This window comes from Myxine glutinosa, chromosome 2 (genome assembly GCF_964187855.1).
Source record: "Myxine glutinosa chromosome 2, kmMyxGlut1.1, whole genome shotgun sequence".
Classification (NCBI taxonomy): domain Eukaryota; kingdom Metazoa; phylum Chordata; class Myxini; order Myxiniformes; family Myxinidae; genus Myxine; species Myxine glutinosa.
In genome coordinates this window covers 43,924,527-43,938,795 of record NC_136262.1, presented here as the reverse complement: position 1 = coordinate 43,938,795, position 14,269 = coordinate 43,924,527, and the positions used below count along the sequence as shown (strand labels likewise).

General features: G+C 43.5%; 1 protein-coding gene across 1 annotated transcript in view; it reads right to left on the bottom strand.

The window, feature by feature from the left end:
* The window catches only part of LOC137422386 (CUB and sushi domain-containing protein 3), a 1,172,941-nt gene that overhangs the window by 450,221 nt on the left and 708,451 nt on the right, over positions 1 to 14,269 (bottom strand). The window contains 1 exon segment of the mRNA XM_078772588.1: positions 12,436 to 12,623. Coding sequence (XP_078628714.1) covers positions 12,436 to 12,623 — 188 coding nt within the window.

Genomic DNA, 14,269 nt, shown 5'->3' with positions numbered 1-14,269 from the left:
TTGATGAAGACCAGAAAAAGGACAGGGCCTAGAACACTGCCTTGTGGAACTCCAGCCTGAACAGGAAGAGGAGATGAGAGAAACCCATTTAGGGCCACACGTTGACTACGACTAGAGAGGAAGTCCGCCAGCCATGCGTGGAGATTTCCATGGATACCAAAAGAGGAGAGTTTGGTGAGCAGAGCGGGGTGCCAGACCGTATCGAAGGCACGTGATATGTCAAGGGAGACTGCTCTAATTTCCTGTTTGGCATTGAGGACCTCCATCCATTGTTGAGAAAGCAGAAGCAGCATGTCCAGAGTAGAGTGTCCAGGTCTGAAACCAAATTGATGATCAGAGATCAAGCCATTGGAGAAGAGGAAAGATTTCATATCTGAAGCAATGATGGATTCCATGACTTTGCTGATAATTGGGAGAAGGCTGATTGGTCTGTAGTTGCTGGGATCTGTTTTTGCACCTTGTTTGTGCAAAGCGGTGATGTTGGCAGATTTCCAAGCAGATGGAAGATGACCTTGAGCAAAAGAGAGGGTGAAGAGAACAGAGAGAGGGAGTGAAAGAGCGGAAGAACAGGATTTTAGGACCCGTGGGCTGATGCCGTCAGGTCCAGTTGCAGAATCCGAGTCGAGGGTTGACAGAAACTTTTCCACCTTGTCAGGAGGAAAGGACACAGAGTCCAGGAGCAGCTGGGTACGACTGGGTACGGTGGGTACAGAGAGGGATGGGTTTGGGACACAAGATTTAGAGGCAAACACAGAGTTGAGGCATTCAGCTTTTTCACGTGCGGAGTCAGCCGTGTGGCCATTTGAGGTGAGGGAGGGGATGGAGGGGGAACAAACACCAGAAACAGATTTGACCAGACGCCACCAGGATTTGGAAGAGGGAGACAGATAAGAGAGTTCGGTCCTGAGAACGGAGAGATATTGTTTCCTGGCTCTCCTGAGGGTGGACACACACTTGTTTCGGGCTTTGTGAAAGGAAATGAGATTTCCTTCCGTTGGATTTGCTTTCCAGGAGACGAAAGCAAGTTGTTTCTGGGCAATAGCCTCACCACAAGATTCCGTGTACCATGGACGGGAGGAAGGGTATGACAACAGAAGACGAGATGGGATAAATCTGTGCATGAGAGAGAGCAGTTTGCTTTGGAAGAATTCCCAGGAAGAATTTATGTCAGAGGCAGTAGAGATGGGAGACCAGTCCAGATGATTGATGGCTGCTTGAAGACCGTGCCAGTTGGCCTTAGTGAAATGCCAGACTCGTCGACGCTGAGGAGGCTCTCTGAGAATGGTCAGAGAGATGTCCACTTTAACAAGCACATGATCAGAAGAGCCGATTGGAGCAGAAGAAGAGCAGCAGACATTTTCAGGGAAGTTAGTCATAACCAAGTCCAGAAGAGAAGATGCTCCGTTGACTGAAATCCGGGTCGGGAAATTGACAGTTTGTGTCAGTCCCAGTGAGTCACAGAAGTCCTTTGCTGAAGAGCCATGGCTGGTGAGAGAGGTACCCACACCCAGCCAACTGGCATGGTGACAGTTGAAATCACCACATATGAGGAAGAGAGAGTTGGGATGGGTAGATAGAAGTTGGTCCATATTCTCAGACAGCGAGATGTAGATGGAGTCATCACTGTTTGGTGGACGGTACAACACACATATGAACAAAAGGTGGGAGCGAAGGGGAAGCCGTAGCCAAAGGTATTCCAGGGGGTGAGGTGGAGAGAGGGCAGTGCAGGGCGAGTGAGGAAGAGAGTTTTTTATAAAGATAGCAACCCCACCTCCAGGACGAGGCTCAGGTCTATCATACCGGAGTAGGGAGTAACCTGGGAGAGATACCAAGGAATCAGAGACATCATGAAGGAGGAAAGTTTCTGTTAAGCAGATCACGTCTGGTTTGTCAGAAGCAACCTGTACGGAGAGATCAGACATGTTTGAGCGAAGGCCCCGGATGTTTGAGGTCCATACTGTTAAGGAAGAGGAAGTGGGAGCATCGGATACAGAACAGGGGGGGGGAGCGGTAGGGTAAGATGTGGAAGAGGAGGAAGAAGTAGGGAGAGCTGTTGAAGGTGTGTCAGAGATTTCAGAATAGCTCGGAGAAAGGGAAGGATGGGGCAGACAAAAGGTTTGATGGTGATTGGGAGAGGCGTAGTGAGGTGTTATTTGACGAGGGGGAAGAGCGAGGCAGAACGTTGAGGGAGATGAAGGTGAAAGTTGGAAGGGGGAAGAAGCGGGGAGGACGCTTTGAGGGGGAGGGGTGAGAGGGGAGTCTAGGAGGGGAGGAGCGAGGGAGAGTCTCGGAGGGGAGGGGTGTGGGGGGAGATTTGAAAGGAATGGGTGATTGGGAAGATTTGGAGGGGAGGGGCAAGGGGGAAGCTTTGAAAGAGATGGGTGATGGGGATGGTTTGGAGGGGATGGGCAAGGGGGTAGATTTAGAGGGGAGGGGTGATGGGAAATGGGATTTTGGGGTGATGGGATTTTGAAAAATGTACGATTAATGGGAAACGAACATTTATTGCAAAATGAGTTTCTTGAGACATTCGAGTCAAAAATACGTTTGAGGACGCTGGAGGGAGGATGGAGTGCTGGAGAGTTTAGGGAATGGATGAAAGATGCACTATAAGAGATGGAAAAATTTTTTGGAATGAATGGATTTGGTGAGCAAGTCGAAAGCATCCTTTTATAGAAGAAGAAGAAAAAGGTGTTATAGAAAATGACAGAATACAGGTCTTCAGGGTTCAGATGAGACATTTTTTAACAACGTGATCACACACAGCGTGGTCGAAGAATGAACGAACGAACAACTAAGAACGAATAAACGAATAAAAACGGAAGGAAATGTTTTTGGGTTTTTTTTTTTTTTTTTTTTGAGATTTTAAAACAAGGAAGTATGGGATGAAAAGACCGTGAAAACAGGGACCGGAAAAAAATTTCAGCGTGATCGGAGAACCGCTGAGACAAAAACAAAGCCGAAAGCCAAGGTTGGACACAGTAGCCTAGTACTACACTTAGGCCTCAGAATACACGATGAGAAAGACCGCCGATTCTGTACACAGGTACAAAAAACCAACGCCAAGAATACTATTAAAGACACCCCAATAGGTACATACAAGACAAGTTTCGACAAAAACACAATTGTGAAAAGTTACTTAACTTCGAAAGCGAGCGTGCATGGACAGCTTTGAAGAGACGAGACCTCCAATCTTGCGCATGCGCAGTTCCTCGCAACATTTGCAACATAAAAAGGTTCGAATCCACCAGCGGCGCTGCTACGGTCACGGGCGCGGTCGCCATGTGCGAGGCGCCATTTTGCGCGTCTGATACCCCCGCAACCACATTGCTATTTTTCTCCTCCTCCCTTTCCTCCACATACATTTCCCCGAGGTCCTGGGTCGATTCCACCCTGTCTATCTCTCCCACCGACATCCGATCGCCTTGATTGTCCATGGCGCGATCTCAAAATTCGGGTTTTGCTTTAAAACAAAACAAATTTCGTCAGCTCGTAATTTTGACCAAAAATTTTTTTTACACGTTTTAAAAATTTGGTTCGGGCCTCGAATCTCACTCCCCGACACCAATTGTTACTCTAATAGTACAATTGGTGTTCCAAAATTTGAGCCTAACAAATTTAGTCCCAGGTCCGAATCCAACTCCTGACAACCAATTGTTACAGACGCGGTTTTAGATGTTATTTTACCGAGCGGTTGGTATTACCGCGTCCGAACAGTTACTCCCCGATTAGAACCCGATTCCACCCGACGTTGACCAGATCGCACCGCAGATATTCAATCGGGAAACCTCTAAAGCGACCGAAAGAGAATGAAAAGAGAAGAAGACAGAGTACGGAGGAAGAACAGATTTATTATACACACACAAGCAATGGATGGAAGAAGCAGTCACACAGCGAATCGTTAACTTACACTATTCATTTTACTTAACCCCAAGACAACGAGTAGGACAGACGACGTTCACACTTACACAGGGGATATTGCAGGCAGGTAGGGCTTGAGGTGGATTGCTGGCGAGGGAGGCAAGGTCGGAGGCAGCAGCTCTCAATTCCTCACGGTTTTGGCGGGAAAACCCTCCGTCGCGTATCCGCTGCTGTAGACGTCACGCGCTGGCTCGGCACACCTGCTCCTCTCCTTCTGGTGGAGCCGTCTCCCTCCTTTCAGCGCGTCTCTCCAAAGCTGGTTCCCTTTCCGAGTACCTCTCCTCTTTGGCTTGGAGCGTTTCGCATCTCACCGCTCCTCTTGGTGTCGCCTCTTCGCTCATCTCCCAGGTCATCTGGTGAAGCAGTCCCTTACAGTCGCTTTTATCACTCGGGGCGGAATCAAGCCGCCGGCTCCGAGGGCACGCCTACCGGGTCGCTCACCGCGGTGCTGATTGGCTGTTAGGGCTGGCTCACTCCTCCCCTCTATGACGAGGTGGAGACACGCCTTTCTTCTCCGAGGTTAGCACATGGGCAATGGCGGCTTGCGGGATTGAACACCACTCGCCCCCCCTTTTGAAAGGAACTTTGGAGAGCGGAGATGTTTGGGGAAATTGCAAGGGCCTACGCTTATTTTGTTTGATACAATGCAAAGTCAATCTAGTGGGAAACACATATTTAACCTACATAGAATAAGGAAATACACTATTTAAAAAGATATATCGTGACCTGCGTGTAAGTTTCATGGAATTAACTAGGAGGACGGCTGCGACCATTATTTACATTACCAGGGTGTTACCATACTTTTGTAACGTTCACATTGTAACGTTTTCACCTTCGTTACACTTCCTCCAAAATTGTTACACTCCTCAAAAACCGTTACACTTTTCAAATTCGTTACCCACTTCTCAAAACCGTTACAATATATATATATATATATATATATATATATATATATATATATATATATATATATATATATATATATATATATATATATATATATATATGTTGCTATGGATCTCGGGGGTCGGCTCTCCGCTTATCAATGGGGGGGGGGGGGGGTTAATCCCCTTGTCTTTATAGCTGGCCGTCCCGAGTCCTGGGGGTTATAGCGTCCTTCCCCGCGCGGCGTTAGATAGGGTTTGTTAGGCCTAGGGGTTCACTACTACCTAAGTACCAACGCCGGCCGGAAACGAGGGAATAAATCCCGCTCGAACCACGGATATGTTAGTAAATGCCGAGCGGATAGCAATCCGCAATCCGAGCTGTTATCAATGTGACTAGACCCGATTGTAGCGGTTCCTAATCGTGCCACAGGTACTCAATTGAGAAAAGACGAAAGCGAAGGGATTAAGATGAAACCAGAAAGAACAGGTGAATTCATTACAAACAAAAAGAGAGGAAAGGAAAGAATGTACAAGAAAGGAAGAAGAAGAAGCAGGACACAGGGCAGTCTTCAAACAGTCTTAACTTAGGACCCCAGGCAAACATACACACTCACACGGGGATTGTAGCTGGTAGGGTGGAAGGTCCAGGTAGATGGGGTCCAGGCTCCAGTACAGGCTCCGGTTCCGCAGGCGAAAACCCGGCAGGCAGCTCTGCGTATTGTTGGAACGCGATCGGACCTTACATATAGCGGGGGGGTGGGAGGGGGGGAGGCTGGTGTCCTGTACGTGTGCGCTCCTGGGCAAGTCCGTTCATAAGCGCGTCTCCAACCAAACTCGTGCGCATTTCCCAATCAGACCCGTATAAGCGCGTCTCCAACCCGAGTCCTTTTTACCGCCAACCTTCCACTCGAGTGCTGCCGTATCTCTCTCTCAAAGGGCTTTGCGTTCGCGCTTTTATAACGCGCCACGTGATCACTACGCGGGCCTCAAGGCCACGCCTGTCGGTGATGTTACATCAGCCCTGGTTGGCTGGTGAGGGCTTACCGGCCACGCCTTTGACGGCTGGTTGACAGGTCACACCTTCTGCTTGGCGTTCCGCCCCCTTTTTCCTCGGGCCTGACCACATGGTTTATGGCGGCGCTTGAGCGAACGCTAAGGCACTGACTGTAGGGGCGCGTAATGGCGTCGCTTGGAGAGGGAGGTCGCAAAATGGATGGAATTGGGACCTACTCTTATTTAATTGATGCAACGCAGATTCAACTATTGGAAACACAGCCTTATCTAGAACACATAATAATGAAATAACTGAAATTCTATGGTGGCCTACGTGTTGCTTGTGGACTAACTAGGGGTGCTACCTTTAACCTTTAATGTTATATTTACAAGAGTTTCATATTTACACAAGTGTGGGTTCTAAAACCGCAACAATATATATATATATATATTTGTAAAATCAATACAGATACAGTAAAAAAAAGAACATTATATATATACATACATTTGTAAAATCAATACAGATACAGGAAAAAAAAGAACATTATATACATATATTTGTAAAATCAATACAGATACAGGAAAAAAAGAATATTGTATTATGTAAGAACATGTATTATGTAATACATTGTAAAAAGAACATGTATTATGTAATACAGTTATATCACAAATATAAAGACAATGGTTTTCAATTACCTTTGTTTGTTGCTTTTCTATAATCCTGAGCACTATTTTGAGGCCTTCATTGTATTCCTTGACCCAGAAAACATAGGATTAGCATATTCAATTAAGTTTCTAGGTTGACTAGAAGCCGAGATGGCGCAAAATATGTATTTATGGCGGCCATTTTGAAAATCCAAAATGGCGGCTATGCAGGTGTCTGCAAATGCCAACATTGATTTTCGGGTTCTCATTGCTCTGATGATTCCAAAAATGTACAGGTTTGCTAATCTCCCAAAATTTTGAACGAAATTATATTTGTTAATATAGTGAACCTGACTACTGAGTTTGGAGTTTGTAACTTGAAAGATGTGGCCATGCATAGAACACGTCCAAAGAAAGAGAGAGATATTTTTGCCTTTTATAGGTATAGATGATTCGAGTGTAAACCGAGCTACTGTTTCTGCTGCCACTACCTTGCAGGGAGACTATTCCATGGATTAACTATTCTCTGAGTGAAGTACCTTTTGGGTGATAGAAAGCAGTGACTTTCTACCACCCAAATTCCCAACCCCCCTCTTTTGTACTCCCAAGCAGTCGCCCCTGGTCCATTCTGGAAGTCATGTCACCATCAATCTCGATTCAGTCTTGAGAACTTCTAAACCTCACCCTCAGCCATAACCTCTCATGGACTTGACTATATTGCAAAGTTTGCTTCCAAATCAAGCTGTTTATGGGGAAATCTCAGTCATTATTCCAAGTAATTCCATGATAAATCACAACTAGTCACAGCTTGCTAGGCATTCATCTGTAGCTCAATGGAATACTAATCTCGCCTATGGGCTCGTGCTTCAGCATCACGTGTTGCTTCTGGAATCTGTGGAAACTAGAGCTTAACATTAATTGACAGCACCCTTGATGATCACAAGGCCGTACTTCTTACATTTCAGAGAGGTCAGAGGCATCTGCATTTTCTCCTCCTGTCAATATCCATGTGCTCTCTCAACACTTCAATTTTCCTTAACTCCTCCAGGATATGCATATGTTCTTCCAGTCATCACGTCCTGGTTAAACTCCCAAAATCCGCAACTACTATATACCTTAACACTTCCGTTCTTCTTTTCTTGCATGTCTGGAACTGCCTTACTGAGGAACTCCCAAAATCCACACGTACGACACACCTAACCACTTTCCTTCCATTTCTGGAACTGCCTTCTTGAGACAACTTGATTGTAACAATGGACAACACCGAGCTTCCAAGAAAAAATCCAACAATTTATAATCGGGTGAAGAATCGAGCCAAACAAGTCAACAAGGCAAATGTGCAACCTTTACACCATCCTGTTTTAGCAATTTCATTCCATCATATGGCACTTAGAGAGGGGTTTTTGTGGTTCACCTTTAAGAAATTTCATCCAATGCTTTTTCCTTCCAAAATGGAGACAGGTTGAGCAGGAGCATTTGGCAGCTTATTGGATTTATTGTCATGAACAAAATCTATCTCTGTTTGACCAAATATCCAGTTTGACTCCCAACGATAAATGTCTATTACATAATTAATTGTATGATTTCACATAAATAACGCAATGTAGAGAATTAGCACATGCATTTACACTATTAATGCATGCAGTTATAACGAATAGCTGTTACTAAATGGAAGTTAAATGACCCAGGATCAAACCTTTTACCATTCATGAGTGTGAAATAGACTCATTAGGAGAACCTGCTGAAAATAATACTTTAAGAGCTTCCAAGTGAAAAGTAAAACATGCATTCACCCTTAACACAATGTTCATTCAACTAGAAAAGAAGTGTCAAATATATTTATAGTTGTAGTTGTCTGGTCCGTTCCAGTTGCGTGGTTCGATTATGACAAGTCGCCTCCAAGTGACCATGACGGCCAACGGATTCAAAGCTCCCTGCCAGATAATGTGTCCAAAAGCCATGGTACCATGAAGATTGGGGCACGGAATTGGTTGAGCATTACACTAATTAGCACCACCGTCTCATATCTAATTAGGCCGAGTGAGCCAGAGACACGTGCCACTATCTTTATATGTGACTTTAACCGCCACAGCAAAATATCGATCAATGGGATTTCTTTATTCACAGAATGAAGGAACACACCAACCCAAATTCACCCCAAGACCAGGTATGTTTAATGTTACAATAATAATGGTGATGGGGGAAGAAAACAAAAGGAAGCCATAACAATGAATGGTGATATTAATGCCTTATCTACTACCGAACATAAGTGTCAATGAATAACGAACAATCGGGATCCTTAAAAAATTATGTCCCACAAACACATCGGAGGAGATGGACCAGACAATCACAAGACTAAAATACACAAATGGGACAGGTGCAGGTTGGAAAAGCGACAGTCACGTTATTTGCAGAGAAGAACGCGCTCCAGGCAGGAGCTCAGCGAGAGGGACAAGAGGGGAAGTGTGGCTGGCTGGGTGGGGCTGTGGAGTCACGCGGCAGCTTTGCAGATTTGGCACAGCTTCTCTATGGTCGGTCCCAGGCATCTCCTCACCCCTCCCCCTCGCTGCATGTGTTTTTATTGCCTCTGGCTCCCACCTCATGCCATGATGTCCCACGTCACTCCCATCTCACTCACCATTGGCCTGAAGGTCCTTTTGATGGATGGAGGACCGCCCATCTCCTACAGGTCAACTGGATGGTCCCCCCAACCCCCTCCTCTCCTTGAGCTGGCTGAGGTGCCACATTCCCACCGAAACCTCTGGCTGAAGGCTCACCCAAAGGGTAGAACATTTTAAAAAGGTTCAACGGGATGGTGATTTTTAGACACAGACATTTTAACAGATGACATTTTTAGACACAGACATTTAACAGACAGTCACATTTTAAAACCGGGAATGGTGGACATCGGCTGTCTAGACCTGTAGCGATGCATATTTAACACCATGGACATGGCATCTAATATCATGACGCATATCTAATATGTCATTACCTAAATTAGTTAAATTTTATGGCATTTCAATTACTTAGAGACTTGTTGGTCGTCACCTGCAATGTGTGTATGTGTGTGTATATGTATACATATAAAGAGATTGTTCTTTTAACCAAAGATTTTGTTACAATTTGGTTGGTTTTTGATTTTGTTAAAACCAAAGATTTTGTTAAAATAAATTTGGTTAAAGGATTTAACTAAAACATTTCAACCAAACTCCGTTCTGTATTTTGAATAGCACGAGTTTGGTTCCAGAACAGCGTTGATTGGTGGGTTCGGTGTCCCCACTCCCACCCACCCCCACCCCCTATTTTTCCTTGGTAAAAGGGGGATGTAGAGTTGTTTTTCTTTACTCTTGAGAAAGGTCAGTGGATGCACGGTTGTCCATGTTGCTGATCGAAACGTCGAGCAGTTATTTGTTTTGCTCATTAAAGGTTGGAGAACTCAAGATGGATTCATTTGATATATATCAAACTTTCTGAACTCTCTGACTTTCTGAGCAATATATAAATATATATATATAATATATATAACTGTGAGAAATAGTAGAAACTCCACAGTATGAGCAGGGCATCTCATTTGCATTGAATAAATAATCGGGAGATTAAATCAGACGCGGACGTAGCTTCAGGACTTCGATCTTTAATTTTTGACAAGCTTTCGACCAACAAAGGTCTTCTTCTGAGTCGGCCCCAAGTTCAACTTCCGTTGATAGCAGTGATCTGCTATTGCCAAACACGGCCTTAAGGAAGGCCACACACCTTTAAGGGATAGGGTTAATATTTTGGGTTCCACAGCCAACAGAAACAGAAGACGTGTTTTGGAGGCTTGGCACACAGAAGAAACTGTTACCTCGATCACACAAGAGGTAGTTGATTTACCGGTAGCGTTTGACCCACTCTTGTGTAAACGAAGCAGGCATTCCATACTTTGAACAACGGGTCCACATAATATGTCACACAATTTTATTTTTTTTCGGACAATTTGCCCCCTCCCCCTCACCCCTCCCTCCAAACCACCCCTCTCCCAACCCCCCCCCCCCCCCTCCTCCACTTCCGCCGCCCCTCTGGTTTCCCCCCCCCCCCCCATTTTATCTCCCCCCTATAACCCGCCCCTTCCCGCATTCCCCTTTACCGCATAGGGCCACATGTGATGATCTTGATATTATAGCAATTTTATTTTATCTTAAACTTTTTTGCTTTAATATATTTACAGTTTTAATTTAATTTACAATTTAATTGTTTACAAGTTTAACTTCTAATTAAATGTAATGATTGTTCCTGATTTTCTAAACACTTGAGTTATAATCCAGCATTGCTTACAGGATTATTTTGAACCATGAATATGCAGTTGATTTTTGAATTTGGTCAGTAACGTCTCCGTACACGAGAGCGGTGTGATACGGTTTAATTGGCTGTTCAGCTTTGCCCTCCCCACTTTGCATATACCCCGCCCACTTTGCATATAAGGGGATGTTGAGATGATTTTACCACTCTTGAGGAAGATTAACGGAGGCGTGTGGCTTTGTCACATGTTGTTAATCGAAACGTTGAGTGATTGTTTGTTTAATTAAAGGTTGGAGATCTTACCAATGGAGTCATATATATATATATATACAATATATATATATATATATATATATATATATACATACATATATATATATATATAATATATATATATATGTATATATATATATATATATACAGTGCCCTCTATACGTATTGGAACTGGAACAGAAAAGTGAAGTCAAATTTTTTTATTATTGCTATATACAGGGTGTTTTGAAAAGAGTGATACAACTTTAAACGTTTATTTTCAAAGAAACAGAAATTTCAGGACCGTGAACCAAATATTTATTGAAAGCTTATGATATGGTATTTTCTATCACTGATTGCTATTGCAGTAAGTCACTGCTAGAGTTAGTGAGAGGTCAAGGTCTGAAATTGGCATTTATGCAAAATCCTTGTAATTGACGTTCTCGGTGTATGCCCATCCATGGTTCAGACAGGCATTGATCCTGACTCCACAGTTCTGTCCAACTTTCCTGTAGGTCTCATGTGGCACTGCCTGGAGGTAGTCTGACATCAGCGGTACCCAGGGCAACGAGGCGGTTTTTTTTTTTACATTCCATATATACTCGTACATACATATACATACATAAACTTCAATAATGACGTCATTTTTTTTGTATACACATAGTCAAGTTGCATGGAAAAGCTAGTACTAGTACACAGAAAAGACCAGGATGCAGCAGGACAAAAGGAAAAGCAGAGGGGGGCAACACCAACAGCAGAGCTGAAGGCTAAGACAGAGGGATGCTGACAAACAATGGGTATGGAAGGAATGTTGTTTGGGGGTGCGGCCAAAATGATATTGCTCTTGCACCTTCTTTCCATGTGGTGATAATAACTACCAACTTTCGTGAATTTCTGCGCAATAGTTTAGGAGCTAGCGTGACGGAGAGACAGACAGATGGACGAGGTACAAATTCCCACGCTTCCCACCAAAAGCAAAGTTTAAAGACAGAAAAAAAGTTCCACCAGGTATGACCGAATATCAAATTTTGAGATACCAAAATGGTCATGAACCAGGGGTCAAATCCAAAAAATCATTACATATTTCATGCATCCATAAATGGTGATTGCATATACAAAGTTTGAATAAAAATGTTTATAGGTTTATCCTTAATTGCATTATTTGGTATTTTTGACATTTTCACCTTGCCCATCTGGGGCCAAAAAGTATACAACTCTCAAACCTTCTTGCAATGTGGTGATCACAACTCCCAGGTTCGGTGAATTTCTGCACAACAGTTTAGGAGGAGATAGCACGACAGACAGACTGACAGACAGACAGAGCCGATTACAATATCCTCCCGTTTGCTTCACAGAGTGTGGGGATACATATCTGCAGCTATAGAACAATGTAGATTACCCAATTTTAAGGGCCATATGAAACTGCATTGGAATAAAATAAACAGGAAAAATCCCTCACCTTTGTACTCGAGATAGAACCCACGTAGGCTGACCGTGCTGTCGCTGTGAAATTTCAAACACATGATGTTTCCAGAGCTTTCAACTTGGTTTGGCACCTCTGAGCCATGATAACTTCCCAAGAGTAATTCACCCGTATCGGGGCCATCGTAAGCATGGAGATAATCATAATTCACTTCGAGGCTCAGTCTGACAGAGAGAGAATAAATCAAAGAAGACAATGTTATGCATGCACAGTTTGTCGCCAATATTAATTCAATCACGCCGATACACCTCACTATACTTATTTTTTTAAAAGGAGGCCATTGTGTACAGGTATTCTGGTTACATCTAATTTTTCCTAGTCATATTCTAAATTACTGTCCGAAACTACGATATCACTGCAACAGCAGTGTGGTCATGGCCCTCGGTATGGTACAACTATCAGTCAGGTGCTGTGCTAACACTGGAGGGTATCTGAAAAATCCACTTCTCATAGTTGGGCACAACAGGTATTTAATAGCCCTTGCAGACCCACCATTCTTTTGGGATTTGGGACCTGATGGGCATAAACGTTGAATGAAGTTCTCTTCAGGTTACAAGTCTGGCTTAAAACAAACGAGTGCACAGGAGCATACGACAGCAATCTCATGCAGTATGTGGTTACATTTGCCAAAAATAAAAATTGATGGTATAATTACTTATTTGCTATTCAGACTACAATACAAATTCAGGGGCGGCTGAACAGTGGCTGTTAGAAAAACAAAAACCCTATTCGCAAAAAACAACATAATAATGACGAAAGCAATGGCCCAACCATCTGCCACACAATCAGGCGAAAGAAACAGGTCTTGGGACAGCACAAGTAAACCAAATGGATGGCTGCTGTTTTACCATTAGCTAGATGCATTTCAAAACACACCTCATCTCCAACTGAACACAAAAATGTGTTTTGGTATGGATCGAGCCGCATAATACACTTTCGTTGTGAAAGATGTATCAGGTGTACTTGAACCATTTTTGAAAAAGCAAGTGTGCCCATGATAATGCAATGACGGACTTCCTTTTTGGACATTTACAGTTTGCAATCAACTGTGCCACTGATAATGCAATGTTTAATTGCCAAAATAAGTAGATATTATTGCAATGAAAGGGAAGGGAAGTAAAAAAAAACAAGTTCAAGCAAAATCAAAAATTGCAATGAATGTTGTTTAAGCTGGTGTTGTGGTTAAGTTAGACTGTTAGAGCATCCACACTGAGTCTGGTAGGTCGGTGGTTCGATTCTGACCCTGCCCAAGTCATACCAAAGACTTTTCCTTCCCCAAAGATCAATGGCCATGTTTCTCTCAAGTTTAGGGTGTCAAGTCCTGTACTATCTGCATATATGTGCACGATTTGTGTACAACAACTCTCCAAAGAGCCTCAAAATCTGATATACTGTATGCAGGGTGGCAGCCAAAAAACGGAACACACCTTCTATCTAATATCTTCCGTATTACTTATGACAACATTTTTACCTCTGCCACCGAAGGCTGATGGAGGTTATGTTTTCACCCCTGTCTGTTTGTCGGTCTGCTTGTTTCTAAACAATATATCTCAAAAAGTTGTGGACGGATTCGGACGAAACTTGGTGGACAGGTTGGGTGTGTGAAAAGACCAAATCAATATGATTTTGGTGAAGATCTGAATATGGATTCTGATGTGAGAATTATTTAATTTTATCAGTGATTCTTCACCATTGAGTGATCGGGCAAAAAGCTATATACAACATTTAAAAAAAGTTGTGGAAGAGTTATGAATAAACTTGCTGGACGAGTTGGTTATGTGACAAGAACAAGGCGATTTGATTTTGGTTC